Below are 20,927 nucleotides of genomic sequence, written 5' to 3' on the forward strand. Positions count from 1 at the left end.
CATTGGAAGTTGTTGATAAGACTACTGTGTGAAGAGTAACCATTGGAGTATCCTCATGTGCATGCACCCCAGAGGAACCGCTATGAGAGTCACTGCCATGGTGCCTAACAGCTTCAGAACTTGGAATGCAGGGACTTTCTTTTCCATCAACAAAAGGGATACTTGGTTTCGTAAACAGATTACTCATTCCTGAGGCAATCTGACCAGGGCGGTGGTGGTGTCTAGATCTGCTCCTATAAAGGAAATATACTGCGACGGCGATAAAGCAGATTTTTCTAAATATATGGTTATGCCCAACTGGGAGCACAGGCTGATAGTGTAATCCCTGGCGTGAATCAGTTGATGAGTGGTAGTGGTGGTGAGGAGCCAGCTGTCAAGATATGGAAACACCTGGAATCCTAAACGTCTCAGGTGAGCCGTGACAACTGCAATGCATTTGGTGAACACTCTGGGGGCTGTGGGGAGACCAAAGGGCAGAGCTCAGAATTGGTAGTGACTGGCCTCCAGCCAGAAGCGCAAGTGATCTCTGGATGACCTGGCCATTTTTATGTGGTAGTATGCATCCTTGAGATCTATTGAGTACATCCAATCGCTTGTTTCGAGAAACGGGACTATCGCCTGAAGCATGACCATCCGAAACTTTTCCTTTTTGACAAAGGAGTTGAGATTGCCGAGGTCTAAAATGGGCCTCCAGTCCCATGTTTTCTTTGGAACTAAAAAGAACCTTGAGTAAGTTCCGGATCGTATTTGGTCCACCGGGACTGACTGGATGACTTTTTTCCAGCAGCCTCTGAATTTCTACGGTTGCTAGACTCCGTAGACTGGGTGGAACATCTGGGATTCTTGTTCGAATGGAAGGAAATTCTGAAAAGAGAATGATGTAGCCTCTGGTGATTATGCTTTTTACCCAGGAATCTGATGCAATTCCTAGCCAGGCATCTGGGTATAAAGCTAAGCGACCCCTGACTGCCTCCAGAGTAGGACGGTCGGGCCTCCTCTCAGGAGCGCTGATAGGGTTTGCCAGGGAACTGCTCCCTGTCGCCCTGGTTCTGCGGATCCCCTCTGCCACCTGGGCGGCGTCTACCATTATACCCCCCTCCTCTGTCCCTGGAGGGGGTTTCACTACGTGTGTTCTGGAAAGCTCCTTGGGACTTTCAGAACCACATTTTTCCACCTCTCTGCCCTTTGGGGTATGGTCTAGTGGGGGTGGGAAAACGGAATCCTACGGCAGATAGAGTCTTTCCTTCCTGCTCACACCTAATGAGTGTCTCCTTGACTTTGGGCCCAAACAAGGAAGAGCCATCAAATTAGGTATTCACAAAGGAACACGAAGGTTTCCGCAAAAGAGCATAAGCGCATCCAGGATGGTCTCCGCAGAGCTATCGCTGAACCCACTGCCCGGCTCGATCCCTCGGTTGCATAAGAAATGAGCCTCATGGGACGAGTTTACAATGGAATTAAGGGTGTTAAGCTGTGCCATCACTTTCTGGGAGACGGCATCACCTGTGTTGCCCTGTAGAGCATCTCCAAGCTATTTTAGGAGATCTCATTGAGGATGGGTAAAATGGGTTAAATAGTTAAGTGATCTCATTGCAAATGTTGCAGAAAAAGAAGTTATGTACCTACCATAACGTTCCATGTTAGTTGTCTTCTTCTCGCCTTCTTTCTTGCTGGTTGGGTTCGGAGCCGATCCTCGGCTCTGACTCAGCCATCTTCAAAAGCTCGAGAGCTGCATACTGGCTCGAGGCCACCCCATATCCCATGATGCCTGGCGCTAGATACCCAGTTCTCGTTTGGTAAGACTAACTGCAGACATAATAAAGGAAAGGATCCTATCCTGAAAAATATAAAACCTCCAGAGAGGCTACTAGACAGAAGGGAATACCCAGAGAAAACTCCGGCAGCGAACAAAACACTACAAAGAACTCTTCTCGGACTATAAGGATAGGGGGATGGAGGGTGGGACTCAAGAAAGAAGGCGAGAAGAAGACAACTAACATGGAATGTTATGGTAGGTACATAACTTCTTTATGTTAAGTTGTCTATCTCGCCTTCATTCTTGCTGGTTGGGACAGCGTCCCTAGCACCTAAAAACCTGGGTGGCTCATCAGAACAAACTCTTCAGAACAGTGGAACCAAAATCAGCTCTGTTCCTGGAAACCAAATCCAACTTATAATGCAAAATGAAAGTATGTGGGTTGGCCCACGTAGCCGCAGCACAAATAGATTCCATGAGCAACCTAGCCTGAAAGGCCACAGAAGTGGCTAAAGCTCTGGTGGAGTGACCTTTTGGTTTAACAGGCAATTCTTTATTCCTCGGTTGATAGACAAATGTGATGACAGAAGTCAACCACCTGGACAAGGTTACTTTTGAGACTGGAAGACCTCGTTTACCCTCAGCATAAGAAAGGAAAAGTTGATCTGATTTTCTGATGTCCTTAGTTCGATGTAAATAAAAGCGTAGTTGCCTGTGAACATCTAACTTATGCAATTTATATTCTGCCCTGTTGGAGTGGTTGGGAAAAAACACAGGGAGGTCTATGGACTGACTCAAGTTAGTTTCTGAAGAGACCTTAGGAAGAAAGGAAGGATTCGTCCTGAGAGCAACCCTATCATTGTGGAACACTAGGTACGGAGGATGGGAACTAAGAGCCTGCAGTTCCGAAACTCTTCTGGCTGAAGTAATGGCTACCAGAAAGAGAGTTTTCCATGATAAAAACTTCAGGGAACAAGAAGCTGCAGGTTCGAAGGGAGGCAATATTAGATAAGCTAAAATCAAATTTAGATCCCATGGAGGTGGGGGATCTCTCACTGGAGGCCTGAGCAGAGAGGTACCTTTGAGAAAGGCTTTACACAGCTTGTGCGACATGACATCTCTCTACAGACCAATGTGAAAATTTGAAATTGCAGCTAACTGAACTCTAATTGTAGCGGAAGCGGACCCAGAATGGAAGAGTTCTGCAAGAAAATCCAAAATGTAGTGTATAGGGGCTGAAAAGGGGTCTATACTCCGTCTCTGCCCAGAAAGAAAAACATTTCCACTTACTAGTGTAAGTTTTTCTAGTGGTAGACTTGTGCGATGATAAAATAATTTCCCACACAGACGGGGAGATATCTGGAAGCCTGGCTAAGGTTGGAAGTGGAGCAACCAAGCAGTGAGCTGGAGAGATTGCAGGGACTAGTGCAGCCCTCCCGATTGATGGATCAGAAGGTCTGGAACTGGGTCCAGAGTCCTAGGCTGCTCTAGAAGATGATGATGCAGGAACGGGAACCATATTTGTCGAGGCCAGTAAGGATCAATGAGGATCATTTTACAGCCCAAAATGGTAGCTTTCTGTATCAGTTTTGGAATAAGGGGAAACGGAGGGAATGCATAAAGAAGTCCCTGAGGCCAATCGTGGACTAGAGCGTCTCTGGGGGAATGTCCGGGAAGTGGAAGGAGAGAAAAGCATTTGTTGCATTTGCTGTTGAAGCGGGTGGCAAAAAGGTTGCAGCAAGGCTGGCCCCATTTGCGGAATATCTGGTCTGCAACTATTTGATTCGGAGACCACTCGTGAGGCATGAGAATTGCTCTGTTCCGTCTGTCTGCTACGACGTTGGACTTCCCAATGATGTGCGTTGCGATCAGAAACCGTTGGGAAGAGATCGCCCACTGCCAGAGTCTGAGTGCTTCTCGACATAGGGGGTAGGACTTGGTTCCGCCCTGCTTGTTGATGTACCACACTACTGACATATTGTTTGTTTGAATTGCAATGGTCCAGGTAGGAAGAGTCCTGTAGAGCTTGAACACTAGAAGCACGGCCCTCATCTCCAAGACGTTTATATGCAGGTGGTACTCATGAGGTTGCCAGGTGCCTTGGACTGTCCTGCCCTGATAATGCCCCCCCACCCGATCAGGGAAGCATCCATGGTAACCGTAGCAACTGGGGGGGGGGGGAGTACAAATGGTCTGCCTAGGTGTACTGATGTGGAGACCATCCACCATGCAAGGTACTTTTTGCATGCTTCTGTGATCATAATCATGTGAGACATGGGAAGCTGCTGGAAGGACCATTGGGTGAAAAGCAGCCACTGGAGGATCCTCATGTGAAAACGAGCTAGAGGAACAAGTATGATGGCTGCTGCCATGAGACCTAGAGTTTGGAGGACGAACCTGGCTTGAATTCTCTTGCATGCTAATAAGACCTGTACATGTTGACGAACCACTAATACCCTTTGTCTGATGGAAGGCTCGCTGACATGTCTTTTGTATTTAAATTTGCGCCTATAAAGGTGATACACTGACAGGGAGACAATGCAGACTTTTTGAAATTTATTGAGATACCTAGTCTGGAGCAAGTGTCGATAGTGAAGTCTCTGGCTCGCAGAAGGTGATGCTTGGTGGTAGCAGTAAGGAGCCAGTCGTCTAGATATGGAAACACCTGGAATCCTTGCCATCTCAGGTGAGCGGTAACTACTGCCATGCATTTGGTGAACACCCGGGGGGCTGTGGTGAGACCAAAGGGCAGAGCTCTGAACTGGTAATGGCTGGCTCCAAGCCGGAAGCGGAGGAATCTTCTGGAGTGTCTGTCCATTTTGACGTGGTAGTATGCGTCCTGAAGATCTATAGAGCACATCCAGAAAGGGCATAATGAACTGTAGCATGACCATCCAAAACTTGGTTCTTTGTACAGACCTGTTCAGTCTCCTGATTTCCAGAATGGGTCTCCAGTCCCGTCTTCTTTGGTACCAAAAAGTAACATGAGTAAATTCCGGATCCTTGCTTGTCTCCTGGGACTTGCTGGATGGCTCTTTTTCTTAGCAGTTCTGAAATTTCTTATATTGCTTGGTCCCTTAGACTGGGTGGAACATCTGGAAGGGACTTGTATGACTTTACGGGAGTGCGAATGATGAAGGGTATTCTGTAGCCTCCGGATATAACCGACCGTACCCATTTGTCTTGTGTTATATGTCTTGCCAGGCTCTTGGGTACAGTGATAATCTTTCCCCGACTGCCTCCGGAGGTGAGCAGTCGGGCAAACCTTCAGGGATGGTGGGAGGGTGTCTCAGAGAAGGATTCTCTGCTGCCCTGGTTTTGCGGACCCCCTCTGCCATGAGGGCGGCATCTATTATTGTTCTCTCCTCTGCCCCTGGATGGGAACTCACCAGGTGTGTCCGGCAAGGCTCCCTGAGATTTCCGGAACCACATCTTTCCGTTCTTCTGACCTTTGGGATATGATCTGGAAGGATTGGAAAAACGGACTCCCATGGCAGAGAGAGTCTTGCCTTCCTGTTCACACCTGGTAAGGGTGTCCTTCAACTGTGATCCAAAAAGAGAGGAACCATCAAAGGGGGTGTTGGTGAAAGACGGTCTGAAAGGTTCCGGAAAGTTACATAGTCGCATCCAAGCGTGTCTCCTTAGAGCAACACCTGTGCCTGTGGCTCTACTCGCACCATCAGCTGCATAAGAAATGAGCCTCATGGAGGAGTTCACCACTGAATTAAGAGTCGCCAGCTGGGAGGCTGTCTTAGCCCGGGCCCCCTCAGCTGATGGATCTTGGAGGGTATCTCCGAGCTCCTTAAGGAGATTCCTTTGAAGGCGGGTAAAGTGGCACAAGTAATTCAGAGACCTCATAGAAAAAGTCGCTGAAGAAAACATCCGCTTCCCATATCTGTCCATCGCCCTGGACTCCTTGTTAGGGGGATGGACAGATGAAGTTTCAGCCAACTCCTTCTTCATGGCTGCCGCTGCCACCATGGCATCAACCGGGACACCTTTGGTCAAAAACTGTTTATCTTGTGGTGCCGTTATGAATTTAGCGTGTCTTCTGGGGGTGGGTTCCATTGTGTCTGGAGCTGACGACTCCTTCCGAGCCACCACGGACATGAGTGGGTCGAAAGGCGGAGACACCCAGGAGGTGGAAGGTCGGGAACCAAACGAGTCCAGGAATACAGACTCATCCACGGACGGGCTTAGGGTAGTCCAGGTTCCCCCTCTGCCTAAGCATCTCAAGGATGTCTGAAAAGGATACATCTTCAGAGGGGGATCTCGAGGACCCTTCCGAATCCTCCAAATCGGTATCTAACGTGACAGACTCAGGGGAGTCAACATGCTTCCTCTTGCATTTCCCTCTTACGAGGTGGCTCCTCTGAATGATCAGGGGAGACCTCGGAAGAGGAAGATACACCCAAGGGGGTGCGCCCTGGAGCGTTGGTTCCCCACAGTTGGGGTCTGGAGGAGGGACAGAGGCAGACGTAGGCACCATAGTGGGAGGAGCCAGTGGGGACGACCGTGGAGCTGACTCAGGAGCCAGCACGCTCCTCATGACCTCAAAGGCATCCCTGCTCGGATGCCGAGAAGGCTCCAGTTCTGAAGAGACCGGAATCCCTCTCTGCACCGAGGGGGACGGCTCCGAATCCGATGTAGGAGCTGAGCTCACCTGCGCCGAAGCAGGTAACTATAGTAACTATAAAAAAGTACATACAAACTTACCACACCCAAAAACAGTGAAGGATACACACAATAGTCTAACAACTATAAGAAAACTAAGCTAAGTAAATACTATGATATATATATATATATATATATATATATATATATATATATATATATATATATTTTTTTTTTTAAAGAAATATAGGTTAGCCTCTAACTTAAATGGCTACTTCAGAAAAGAGAGAGAGAGGGGGGGAGGGGAAAACTATATAACTGATAGGGGAAGTTTGAAAAAGAAAACTACAAGTATTTATATATCTAACAATTAACTAGTCTAAACAATCTACACTAACGAGCTATCAATATTGATCAAAAAATGATTAAATAATGAAAATATATGACCTAAGCCAGTAGGCAACCTCGCAGCAGAAGCGGCAAACAAGATCTGGGTATCTAGTGCCAGGCATCATGGGATATGGGGTGGCCTCGAGCCAGTATGCAGCTCTCGAGCTTTTGAAGATGGTCGAGTCGGAGCAGAGGATCGGCTCCGAACCCAACCAGCAAGAATGAAGGCGAGATAGACAACTTAACATCTAAAGATGCGTTTCCCATATCTGTCCATCGTCCTGGAATCTCTATTAGGAGGATGGACAGAGGAAGAGATGTCTGACATCTCTTTCTTGGTGGCCACCACCACCATGGCATCAACAGGAACCCCTTTTGTGAAAAAGGACTTATCCTGAGGGCAGGTGATAAATTTATTGGGCCTCCGAGGGACCGGTTCCATAGAATCAGGAGACTCTCACGCCTTTCGAGTGATCGAGTCCATTAATTCATCGAAAGGAGGAGTAACCCAGGAGGTGGAGGGCTGAGACCCAAAAGCCTTCAGGAGCACCGACTCATCCTCAGTAGGAGTAAGGGGCTGCCTTACCCCTCTTAGTATTTCAAGGATGTCTGCAAAAGAGACATCCCTCAGAGGAGGACTGTGGGGACCCTTCTGATTCCTCCAAGTCGGTGTCTGATGTTAAGGATTCCTGAGGGGAATCTAAATGCCTCCTCTTACACAGTCTTTTCCTGGGAACTTCATCAGTGGGGGTGTGTCTGGTGAAGTCTCAGTCAAACAGGGGTCACCCAATGGGGGTTACCTGAGACTCTGGGTCTCGATGCTTAGTGGGAACCTGCGGTGTAGAGATAGAGCGCGGCCCTTTAGGGGAGGAAGAGGAAGGAACCGAAGAAGTGAGGGTCTTAGCAGACATGACCTTCCTCATGGCATCGAAGGCACCGGTTTCCCAACCCGAAGAGTCCGCCGATTCCAAAGAAGATGGCAGCCTCCCAGGGGCCAAGACCATGGGCTCCGAACCAGATGACAGAACCGAGCTCATATGCACTGAAGCCCCGAGAGGGAGAGTCAGAACTGAAGCGTTGGTTTGACCCCCCCCCCCGGAACCGGTGAGAGAGAGCGTCAGCTCCAAGACTCTGATCGGAACCGAAGAAGTCAAGGTCAAAGGAGCCGAGAGCACTGGAACAGGCCTCTGCTCCGATGGTTCCACCACTATCGGATTCTCTCTTTCCGGCTCCGAAGGCTCAACTGACCTCGGAGGAGGAGGAGCAGAACTCGTGGAAGGAGGGGTCGTAGACTTCGAAGCTGCAAGTAATTTGGCCAGGGCCAGGTTCACCAAAAGTCTCTGTACCACTCGGTCCACATCAATGTCAGAAAGGGCACTGGAAGAACGGGTCAAAGGAGCCGAAGAAGCCACTGACTTAAGGATCTGATATTTCAAAACTTCTGACACTGGTTCCAACACAATGACTTGGCTCCGAGGTAAGATCTCAGTGCACGGCTCCGAAGGCTGTGGAGCCGGCAACCGAGTCTTGCCAGAGGTGCTCGGAGCCGAAGATTTGTGCTCTGAAGACACCTTAGATGACTTCGATGACTTGGAGGTCTGGTCAGTCCGATTTCAACAGTCCTCTATCTACCAATTTCCTTCTCCTCTCTAACACCCTGCCACTGAAGGAATGGCAAATAGAGCAATCCTCCTGTAAATGTAGTGGACCCAAACAATAAACACAAGAACTATGATTATTCATGATGGACATCTTTTGTCCACAGTCACACTTTTTAAAACCAGATTTTTGCTTCTCTGACATTATGAAAAATTGTCCCAATAACACCACAAAAACAGCTTAAAAGTTTAGATCCCTGAACTGCAATAATTATAAAAAGAAAAAACAAACGCTCAATACAGAATATAAGGGGATAGGGTATTAAATTTGACAGAGCCCTGTCAAGTAGAGTAAATCAAGAAGGCTAAAGGCCTAGAAGCAAACCACTCAGAACTAAAAAAACAAAATACCAGCTTAGATTACCTACTCTAAACCACCAAAAAGGAAGGAAAATGTGAAGACTCACTAAATATCAGATCCCTGATAGATATTAGAAGTCTAAATATGCAAATATATAATAAAAAGAATATTGGCCCGAGCTTCTTCAGAATATCGTGTGATCCGTTGCAGCGGCAAACTAGATTTGGGGTTTGGCAGCAGAGCATCATGGGATAGGGACTGTGTCTCGAGCTTCTAAGAGATCTAGCAATTGGAAAGCAGCCGACTTGGAGCAGATGGATCGGCTCCGAACCAACGTGTAAGAACAAATGGCGAGATTGAACAACTTCACATCACACGCGTCCCATACCTGTCCATAGCCCTGGACTCCTTGTTAGGGGGATGGACGGTAGATGAAGTTTCTGCAATTTCCTTCTTGGTGGCTGCTGCCACCACCATGACATCTACTGGAATGCCTTCTGAAAGAAATTCACTATCAGGAGGAGAGGACAAAAACTTGTTGGGTCTCCTAGGGACCGGTTCCACAGTGTCCGGAGATTCCCACACCTTTCGACAAACAAGGTCCAGGAGTTCGAATGGGGGAGAAACCCAGGAGGTGGAGGGCTGGGAACCAAAGGCCTTCAGGAACACAGAGCCCTCCTCAGAAGGGGTTTTAGATGGCCAGTTGCCTCTCTGTCTCAGTATTTCCACGATATCTGAAAAAGAGATATCGTCAGAAGATAACTTAGGGTACCCCCTCTGACTCATCTTGAGAGTCAATGTGCTTCCTCTTGCACACTCTCTTTCTGGGTGGCTCCTCAGGTTAAAAACCCGGGAAGGCTTCAGAAAGCTGGGGACCACTCATGGAGATATCCTGAGGCCTTAGGTCTCTGCTGTCCCTAGTTAGAGGGTGATCTGATACTGACTTCGGTGCTGGACGGGGAAGAGTGTCGGTAGCATGGGTGCAGCTGATGACCTGGCCAGCACACTCATGACATCGAAGGGTGATCCCCCCCGGGTCAGAAGGTCGACTAACCGCAGAAGACAACCTGGGAGCCGAGGAAATAAGGTCCGAAGCCGATGTCGGGTCCACGCTCACCCGGGCTGAAGCGCCGAGAGGAAAGCACAGAGCCGAAGAAGATCGACCCGATACTTCCCTTTCGGCTCCAAATGGAGTGCTGTGGACCTTGGACTCCATGAACGGCGCAGACGGGGTCGGAGCTGAGATTGGAGTCAAGGTGCCAGAAGGGGCAACTGGAGCCGATCTCGAGGCATCAGACGGAACCGACAGCTCTGGCTCCGAAGAAAGGTCTGGAAGAGGAAAAACCAAAGATGAAGGGGGGACGGTCTCCAGAGCCGACTGGGTGGGAGCCGAAAGCAATTTAGCCAGCACCTATGACTGAAGCAGTTTCTTCACCACTCTATCGACATCGGAAAGTGTCGTGGAGGATCTAGAGGACATGGTCGGGGATCTGGATCTCCCTATAGAGGGAGACCTACAAGTAGGGGAGACCAATCGAAAAACTGGAGACCGGCTCCGAACTGACACGTCTGAACTCGGGTCCAATAAACCTGGAGCCGAAATAGACATCATAGAAACACTGTCTTCTATCGGCTCCGAAGGCAGTGGAGCTGAAGAAGCTATAGTTGTCTTAATTTTCTCTGGTGGCTCCAAGGAGACTGATGGAGCCAGAGAGCACTTTTTAGATGACTTTCTATCTGATTTAGGAGAAGACTTTGAACTGGAGGATCTCTCCAAATCCTCTTCAAAAGATGGTTTCAGCAATCTTCTCAAAATCAGCTTGTTCTTCCTCTCTTGCAGCATGCGGGGGTTAAAAGCGTGACAGAACAAGCAGGATTCCTGTAAATGAATAGCCCCCAAGCAATACACACATACAGAATGCCCATCTGTCAGAGACATTTTGTTGTTACACTTGCACTTTTTGAAGCCCGAAGGCCTGTGCTCTTTAGACTCCTTGGACATGTTGAGACAAGAACACACACAGGGGAAAACAGTAGGGGCACCTTCACCACAGAAACAAGAAGCGTGGGAAACTAGCCTCTAACTCAAATGGTCTAGAGACTGTGAGATAACCACAGGGAGGACTAGGTTCTCTAAGTTAAACTGGCCTAGCCCAGGAAAAAAACAACAGGGGAACAACCAACAGTCACACCACAAAAATAACGCTGCCAAGGGGGATTAAACTTGTAAACAGAAAAAAAAAACACAGGAAAAAACAGGGGAGGACTAGGTCCTCTAACTAAAACGGGCCTAGCCCATAAATGCCAAGTAAAGCAGGATACCAGAAGAAACACTAAACTGCTAAAAGTAACAATACACACACACTAGCTATTAAAATAGCTTTTGGAGCTACTAAATTGAACAAAATATAGTAAATTTGTACTTAGCCACAGCCAAGAGTGAGACCACGTCTGAGCTGTACGAGTGGCAAACGAGATCTGGGGAATAGGCGCATTGCACCATGGGATACCTCTTAGCCACAAGCCAATTGAAGATTTCGAGCTAGAGTAAGGCCGAGTCGGAGCCGAGGTTCGGCTCCGAACCCATGGGTAAGAATGTAGGCAAGATTGGACTACATAACATCAACCCTTTCTACTGCCTAAGTTGTTGTACTATGAGTTTTTATGCTCAGGAGCTGTTATTAAAAATACTATCTTAACAGCAACCTTTCTAATTTCATGTAGTATTCAAATACTGCCTTAGTTTTCCTTTAGCACTCAGCAACTGTTACTCCTCCTCTTCTGTGAGACCCCCCCCTTTCTGTGCAATACTGTCACAACCTCTGAATACAAGTCCGATCACTTCTTTCCTATATCAATTTTTTCTCTTATTTCTACCATATTTTTTAAAATTCATTTTTCTTTCTATCCCACTCCCCAGCCATCACTTCTGAAGAACTATCTTCCTTAACTCTTAATTTCCACTATCCATTCCTTAAATTCTTTTTTAAACAGATATGTAGTAAAGCACTAGCGTCTCATTTTACTTCACTACCCTGCATCTTTACCTTAGCCTTTACTGGTGCATGATATAAAACAGCCACTGGATGTGTTTCAAAGCTTTCAATTAAATATCCATGCTCCTATGAAATGCAATCCAATCTAGCCTGGTTATTGTGCCATGCAGAACAGTCTGTAAATTCTGTGCCATTCCAAATATTCTCATATATTTCTTCATAGCTACCCAGTTCCATTATATTTTCCCATCTTCCCTTCTAGCTCCCACCGATATATCCTCACCATTGCAAATTAGATTCAATATCCCCACCCACAAATAATGTTCACTGATGAAAGCACAGTACTTCTCCCAACATTCTCCTAAGCTCCATAATAGTAGCTTTAGGTGGAATATAAATACATGTCAGTTTAGTCTCAGTAACTTAACAGGTAGAACACACGGCTCTGATGTTGGAATACAAGAAAGATGTAGGTTTCTGTTTCCATACCAGGCAGTCAATACTGATACTGCAGTGCAACATATGGGGGCAATGCACACTCGAACATACCACCCTTCGGATAAGACAGTAAACCAGGGCCCTGTGTGCAAAAATTTTTGGTAGCTCAGGCAGATGCAAAAAAATCCAAAGGCACTTACTAAAAGAAGGCAAGGGTTGCTTTACTTTAACACTTTTCCAAGTTTCTTATACGATTTATATTTTATATCACACTTTATACATTTTTATAAGACACTTAATATATATTCACTTTCCTAAATATATTGAACATTTGCATTCTCCATCTCTTCCACAATAACTTTTATATCATATTTCATTATATTTCATCTTTTCTTTTGTTATACAGCAATTCTTCATATCAACATTTTCATAACCAAATGGCAATAAATATGATTTTACCCTATTTTTCAAAATTTTCATTCCAACACTATTTACCATACAGTACCATGGCCATATCAATATTTTTAAATACTTTCCAGTCAAACATATTAAAACCTTCATTTTTTTTTACAATCTTCAAAACAATGTCACAAGATCTCTTCAATAGCACAGCTATTAAACACTCTTTTCTTCTATACTTCAAGTTACTTTCACTAGTCTGTCCATCAATGAATGCCACATAAAATCATTGGCTTCAAAAAATGATTCAAATCTTTTTTGCCTTTTCCTTATTCCTTTCTTGTATTCACACCCTACTTCCCCAAGGACTAATATAATAGCTCTAACTTCACTATTTTTATACCATTCTTTCCTTTCCATTTCTACTTCATTTATATCAATTTTGTGTGTCTTTAGTTTGTTTTCATATTCCTCCTCTTCCAAAAATTGTTTCTCTTTTCCTTTTCTGACCCCCGCTCATCCATGTCTTAACACTTTTTAAACACATTTTCAACCACTGTCTTTTTTCAGACACTTAACACCCAAAACAAATTTACTGTCTTAAAAAAACAAAAACAAAAACAAAAAAAAACAAAAACAAAAAAAAAAAAACAAATTAAATTAAAGTCTTTTTTTCTTTCTTTTACATTATAAAATATCCATCTTGACTGGAAACAACTTTGTCCTCCAATTTATTTTCCATGCAACTTGGAAACATATGCACTGCTTAAATATGCTAACTTTCCTAAAATGTATGCACTAACATATATAAACTTTTTTTCCTAAACAACTGAATCACCCTCCACCAATCTGTCAACGTTTCACATTTCTTTTAGAACTTCTCTCCATTGTTCAATTACTGTTTGATACTATCCAAGCACAAGTCCCAGCTCATCAATCTCACTTCTAGCAAAATAAATTCTGCTATCCGTACCACTTCTCCAAAACCCTCTACTTTTTACTGAACTGTAATCCAATGTTAGTTATTTGCTGCTAAATCCGAATAATCTGCATAAGTTAACATTAATGGTGGCTTGATTCTTTCCTTCCCATCTACCATTCTCCAACCCTGATCAACCATTTATGAATAATTACATTCATTACCATCACAACTAACCACATGCTCAATGGACACCCCTGCTTTACCCCTCTTCCCTGTCTTATCTTTTCTCCTACCCATGCATTCGCCATCAATGACACAGGAATTTTCATGAAATGTCCTCACTTATCCTTAGTTTTTCTCTTACTTTGCTTGTTTAAAATATTTCACATTTATCCTTGACTAATGCTATCGTGCACTCAACAACTACTTTAACCACCATTAACATTTTATTTATGCTTTTCTCTAACCCCATACACCTTTCATGCAGTTTTTCATAACATACATTTTTTTCCTGAATAATCTCCTTAAATACGTTGCAGTCTGTGCTTCCCAACGCAGCTGGTCTCCAATTTTATACTTCTTCCATTTACCCTTTTTCATACTCATTTACAACTCCCTTAAAATCTTGTCTTTTATAACCTCCTCCTCCATCAATTTAATATTTGAAAAAAAATATCCCTTTTACTATATGACATTTCCTTTTAAAAACTGTGCCATAATCCATATGGATCTGGTACAAATTCTTCTTTACCTTCCTTCATAGCATTTTTTAACTCCTTCCTCGCGTTTTTCAATTTCTTCCACTACCTCCTGATTCATCATCTTTACTTTCCATACACCCTCGATAAGTTTTTCATACATATTCTGTAAATACCTTTCAGCTAGCTCCATAACCTCCTTGTTTATATTTTAATTGTCCTTTTTCATCTTCATTTCATTAATTTCTCTTTCATTATATATTTCAATTTCTTACCTAAAAATTGAGAAACTTGTCCACTTTATTCTTTTTTTTAAAAATGTGTTGGCTTATTGTCATGTTTTCTTCTTACACTGCCCTCCCTACTTTTAAGTAGACTTTAAAAAAACATTTCTTCCTACAGAAATGCACCACTTGGTAAGATTTCCATAAAATTACTTCATTATCATATGATCTTCCCACAACTGCCTTTCTTTAAGACATTCAACATTGCAGTTTTTCCTGGCAATCCTTTTACTTCTTTTATTACATTTTCATCTGAAAACTCTGCTTCTATTATTCCAGCTTTTATTTCTCTCATCTTATGAAAAGAATATCTAATCAATCTCTGTTTTACGTAAACCCCTCAAACATATTCTCTCATTACAGATTCTTAATGTACCATTTAGCATCTCTCTCATTTTTACAGCCGGTGCTATTTTCTGTTTCACCTTTCTTAAATTACAATTAAAGTCCCCAACACTATATTGGACATGTTTACTATCATAAAACATTTTCTCTCTTTCGTTTACATTTGTTTACACATATACTACCATTATTCTAAACACCTTTGGCCCCTTTCGTAAATCACACACAAGCAATCACTGATACCACCATCTTTACATGCAATATTTTGATCTCATTTTTTCATACTTTAATACCAGAGTATGTATCCCCCCTATAATCCATACTACCTTTCTTTTTTACATTGGAAATTTTACCCTGTTCCTTTTATCTGTACATCTTATATCAAGCAAATCACTACTGCAAGTTGTTCATACAATTCAAACACTACCACTCATCTATTAATCATGCTATTCACATTCAGTGATGCTATACTTATATCAACCTTTCCCCTTTTTGAGTTATATCATTTTTAGTCCTTCTTTCAGCCTCCTTTTTCTCCGTCCCCTTCCCCTCATATGACCATCTTTTTTTCTAATTCAGATCGCTCATCTACCTCCTCTTCTATCCCAAACCTGTTTTCCATTTCCATATGCTTTTTCTTTTTCATTGATTAATATGTAGACTTCATCTAGTGCATCTTTTTGCATAAATTAGCCTTGCAGTTTCTCACCCTCCTGTCTTTTCATTAATCTCAACACTCTTTCTTACACAAAAAACGTGTTCTCCACCATCATTTTCCTCACTTTTTATTTCTTCATCAATTAGTGGACAATCAGATCAAAAATGCTTCGCAGCTCCACATTTCATACAACACAGTTTACATTTTTTTCTGGAATGCCCAAACTCTCCACACCTTCCTATTGTAAAATCTCGGATTAAATGTGATCCACCCCCCCCCCCCCCCAAAAAAAAAAAAAAAAACAGCTTTTGGCTATCCCTGATTAACATTCCCTTTTCTTCCATTTATTACCATATTAGGCATGTGCTGCAATTTGTGATCTGTTTTTCAAAGTTACGTAAAACTCCCAACTAAAGTCAATATTTTTCTGTCATCCAGAACTTTTTTAATATTGTGTGCATTCTAAAACTAAAAAAATTTTACTTATTTTCTTCTATCTCAGTCATTCTGAATTTTAACGTTTTCCTGTTCAACTGCATGTTTAAGCTTTGGTTAAAAAAAACAAAAAAAACAAAAAAAAAAAAAAAAAAAACAAAAAAGCCCTGACAAGGTGATAATGAATGTGCAAAAAAAATTAAATAAATAATGTAACAACTTTTTCTGCTACTGCAAATGTCCTAAATGCTATTTTGCAGAAAGGTTCAGTTCCTACGTATACTAATGCCCTAATGTCAGACAAACTGAATCCTAAGGGCATAATAATATTGTCTAAAACAAAGTACCTATTTTATTTGTTGTTCATCCTTTGTTTTTATCCTTACCAATGGCCTTTTCCTCCAGCTTTCAACAGCTCAAGTCCGTTTTCCCTGTATTAGCATCCCCTTCTTTTTGCAGTCTTTCACTTTGACCTGCTACTGCTGCTGCGTAAGCTTTTCCTCTGGTAACATTGCTCTTCGTCTCTCTGTTTCCATCTCTCTCTCTCTCTCTGCTTCATTCTCCCTGGACTCCAACACAGAGCACACTCACCAGTAACTCCTCTGGCAGGAAGTGCCCCCTCTCTATCCATACTTTTGTTTACAGCATCCATCGGTCTTGCTGTCTTCTCATCTCCAAACATTTTGTTTATCATCTCACTCCACTTCTGATTCCTCTGGTTGTCATAAAGTTATCATTTCTTGCAAGACAGTCATCCAGACCACCTGATGCCAAGATATCCACCTCCAAATAATTTTCCTTCACAATAACATTTTCGATTCTCTCCTTTTTGAGCTCATGACCTCTCATAGCTACTATCTTGGTTTCTGTGAATGCCAGTAAGTACTCTTTGGCTAGTGACCACCTCACAAAGAACAAGGGAAGTTCCCTGGTGCCCTGGCTCCTTTTCCTCTAGTCAGCAAATACCAACAACTCTGTCTCTCTTGGAGACAAATGCCTTAGCGGGACACACCATGTTAAAGTGTAAACAAATACAGTATCCTCCCTGCTTATAAAAAATATTATCACAAATTTATCATTTTTCTTCTTCTAATAGTAGTAATCCTTTGCAACCAATATTATCTCCCCCTTTTTTCTTTGTCCCTGGTACTCTGATGTATACCCACTCAAGTCCTTTTTTGTCAAACTCATCATTTGAATCAAATGTGTCTTGTGTAACATTGCTATTTGTACCCTGCACATCCTAATATAATTTAGTACTCTGCTTTTTGTTTGTATCCACAAAGCCTCCGATACTCCATGACAAAAATGATAATGCAGTCATTCTGACAAGAAGTTACTTCATATTTTTCTGCACGACAGTTCTTTTGAATGCATACTTCTGACTGATATACACACATCAATGTTTAGCAATTGCTACTTCTTATTTTTGTTCATAGGATCATAGGAAGTTACTAGGCTATTGGCCCTGAAGCCCTTATAAGCCTAGCCAAGTGTTTAGCCCATGCATAGACAAATCAGCACCCGATGCCCCCTGTCAAGCAGGGATACGGGTGGAATCCTAGGGATGTATTTTCTATTTCCCATCCAGTTATCCAGGTTACACTTAAAAAGGAGTAAAGAGGTACTCTGCTTGATGTGGAGAAGGAGTCTATTCCATAGATAGGGGAAAGTCTCTGGGACAGAAATCTGTCCCGTCAACAAGTCCTACTGATGTCACAGACCAGGTTGAGACCACGTGTGCGGGTTACTCGAGTGGATCTCGACTTGCAGATATGCAGCAGTTCCATCAAGGTGGGGTCCGTGATCTCCTTGTATGCCAGACGGAGGTCACCTCTGAAGAGGCCGTATGAAGCGGAGTAGAGGGAAAGGGCTTTTAGCCTGTGTATGGTAGATTTTTGAGGCCTTGGATTCTCCTGGTGAGGAACCTCTTTGGTCTCTCCTGCTGCTGCATGTGCTTTGAGGGGTACATGCCGAATGGGGCGTTGTACTCAAGAATGGGCCTTATAAGGGAAGAATACAGGGATGTTATGCCCTCCTTGTCCCTGGATAAGATACCCTTTACTTATGAGGTGGGCCATGTAGAAAGCTTTCCCTACAATGGAATGAACACATCTTGGAGATCTATGGAGCACATCCAAACGTCTTTCCCTAATGGGAGTATCGACTGTAAAGTGGCCATTCGGAACTTGGACTTCTGTACAGATTCGTTCAGTTTGTTGAGATCCAAGATGGGTCTCATGTCCCCTGTTCTTTTTGGCACCAAAAAAAATTTGGAGTAAGTCCCTAATCCTACTTGGTCTACGGGGATGGGTTGGATGACTCTCTTTATGAGCAACTTTTGGATTTCAAGAGTTGCTGAATCCCTGTGATTGGGTGGAACATCTGGGATTTATCTGATCCGAGGAGGGAGAAAAGAGAAAGGAATACGGTATCCTCTGGTAAATTATCCTTAGTACCCACTTCTCTTGAGTGATATAGTGCTAGACTTCCGGGTATAAGAATATACATCCCCCAACTGGCTCTAGAGACGTGCAGTCGGGCCTCCTTTCAGGAGCACTGGTAGGGACGACCACGAAAGGAATCACGGTCTCCCTTGTTCTGCGGGTCTCCCCTGCCTCTACTGCGGCATCTACCATTATTTCCACCTCCTCTGCCTCTGGAGAAGGAATCACCCTGTGCATCCTGGAAAAACCTCTGCGACTTCTTGAACCACATTTTACCACCCTTCTGCCCTTTGGGATAGGGTCTAGAAGAAACAGAAAAACGGACTCCCACGGCAGACAGGGTTTTCCCTTCCTGTTCACACCTGGTGGGTCCAAACAACGGGGATCCATCAAAGGGGGCGTTGGTAAATGTAGACATAAAGAACTCTGCAAAGTTACACAAGTGCATCCAGGAGTGTCTTCTAAGAGAAACTCCTGAACCTGCTTGCCCTACTCGCTCCATCCACTGCATAAGATATCAGCTGCATGGAGGAGTTTACGATAGAATTTAAGGTAGACATCTGTGCGTTAAACTTATCAGACACTGTTTCAGATACGTTACCGTGTAGTCTCCCCAAGTTTTTAGGAGATCTCTCTGGAGCCTAGTGAAGTGAGACAGGTAAGTTCAGCGATCTGAGTGTAAAAGCTGCTGAAGAAAAGATAAGCTTCCCGTACCTATCCATTGTTCGAGACTCCTTGTTTGGTGGATGGACAGTGGAGCAAGTTCCTTTTTGGTGGCTGCCGCCACCACCATGGCATCTACTGGCACGCCTTTAGTGAGAAAACCTTTGTCCTGAGGTGCTGACAAGAATTTATTAGGTCTTCTAGGAACTGGTTCCTCCGTATCGGGAGATTCCCACACCTTTCGACTCACTAGATCCAGTGGCTCGTCAAAAGGTGGACAACCCCAAGAGGCAAAGGGTTGAGACCCGAAAGAATTCAGGTACACTGACTCATCAGAAGGGGAGGTGGTGGGCCAGCCGCCTCTCTATTTCAGGATCTCAAGGATATCTGCGAAGGAGATATCAGGGGACGACTTGGGGGACCCTTCTGACTCCTCAAGATCAGTGCCTGATGTAATGGACTCATCGAGGGAGTCCACATGTTTCCTCTTAAAAGTTTTCTTCAGAGAAGGCTCCTCAGAAGGATATTCTGGGGAGACCTCGGAAGACTGGGGACCACTCATGGAGGTTTCCAGAGGCTGCGAGTCTCTGGTGTAGTGGATGAGAGAAGGCGCTGAGACTGAAGTTGGCGCTTTAGGGGGAAGTGTGTTGGTACCCCTGGTTGGAACTGAAGACATGGACAGAACACATCACCTCAAAAGCTAACCCTCCCAGCTCCGAGAATGCCCCCCGCTCCGAAGGTGCAGAGGCAGTCCTCAGTGCCGAGAAGATAGGCTCCGAGGCAGATGTGGAGTCCTAACGCATTCGAGCCAAAGCACCGAGAGGTAGGCTGGGAACCGAAGTTTGGGTCCAAGGGTCCCCCTCGGGCAGACCAGAGAGCTTAGGACACTAGACTCCACGGACGGCACCAAAGGAGTCGGAGCGGATATCGGAACTGAGAGACCAACTGAGGTAGCTGGAACCTACCTTTCCATAGCAAGTGTCACTGACATCTCTGGCTCCGATGCGCCGGAGCGGCTTGCAGGAGGAACATCGACAGGGTGTATGGGCACATTAGGATCCAGAGCCAACTGGGATGGAGCTGAAAGAAAATTTGCCAGCGCCGAAGTCTTGAGGAGTCTGCACACCACTCTCTCAACGCCCTCATCAGAAAGGCTCCTAGAGGACCTTGGAGGATAAAGTGGAGGACCTAGACGGCTGAAAAACAGGCGATCTGAGTGTCGGAGAGACCGGGCGGAGTTCAGCTGACTGGCTCCGTGACGCAGACTCAGTTATCGGTTCTGAAACTCCTGTAACCGAAACTGATTGTTCCACATCAGAAACCTGTCGGCAATAAAACCAGTGGAGCCGAAGAGGATGTAGTCAATTTGGCAATCTTGTCTGGTGGCTCCGACGACACCGAGTGAGTGGGAAACAACTTTTAGTGGATTTGACTGTCTTTTTTGGAAGATGGTGACTTAGAACTGGAGGACAAAGCTAACTCATACTCAAAAGAATGCTTTAACAGGCCTTTCAAAATGAGTTTGTTCTTCCTCTCTTGAAGAACTCTGGGACTAAAGGCATGACAAAATGTCTAAAACAGACACAGGTTATGAACAATTACTAAATCAGTGAATACAGTTAATTAGGAAGCAATAAATTAAAAAAGGAGTAGAAAAAAATTTTCACTTGGCCATGGCCAAGAAGCACATCTGAGCTCAACGAGCGCCAAACAAGATCTGGGATATGTTAGTGGTGCATTATGGGATACCTCCTTGCCACGAGCCAACCAGAAGATTTTGAGCTACAGAATTGCCGAGATGGAACAGAGGTTAGGCTCCGAACGAAAGTGTAAGAATGAAGGCGAGATAGGACTACAGAAAATGCCTCATTGAGGCTCGTAGCCAAGTGTGTTTACCGAAGTGAAAGGACTAAAATCATCAGGGTT

At 44.4% G+C, this 20,927-nt stretch overlaps 1 protein-coding gene across 1 annotated transcript in view; it reads right to left on the reverse strand.

Annotated features, from left to right (window-relative positions):
- LPIN2 (lipin 2) overlaps window positions 1-20,927 on the reverse strand; it is a 1,688,564-nt gene that overhangs the window by 631,932 nt on the left and 1,035,705 nt on the right. Inside the window, exon 12 of the mRNA XM_044065902.1 lies at window positions 14,226-14,371. Coding sequence (XP_043921837.1) covers window positions 14,226-14,371 — 146 coding nt within the window. The remainder of the gene's footprint in view (window positions 1-14,225; window positions 14,372-20,927) is intronic.

The sequence above is a fragment of the Protopterus annectens genome, chromosome 3.part0 (genome assembly GCF_019279795.1).
Source record: "Protopterus annectens isolate FY-2018-M chromosome 3.part0, PAN1.0, whole genome shotgun sequence".
In the NCBI taxonomy this organism is placed as follows: domain Eukaryota; kingdom Metazoa; phylum Chordata; order Ceratodontiformes; family Protopteridae; genus Protopterus; species Protopterus annectens.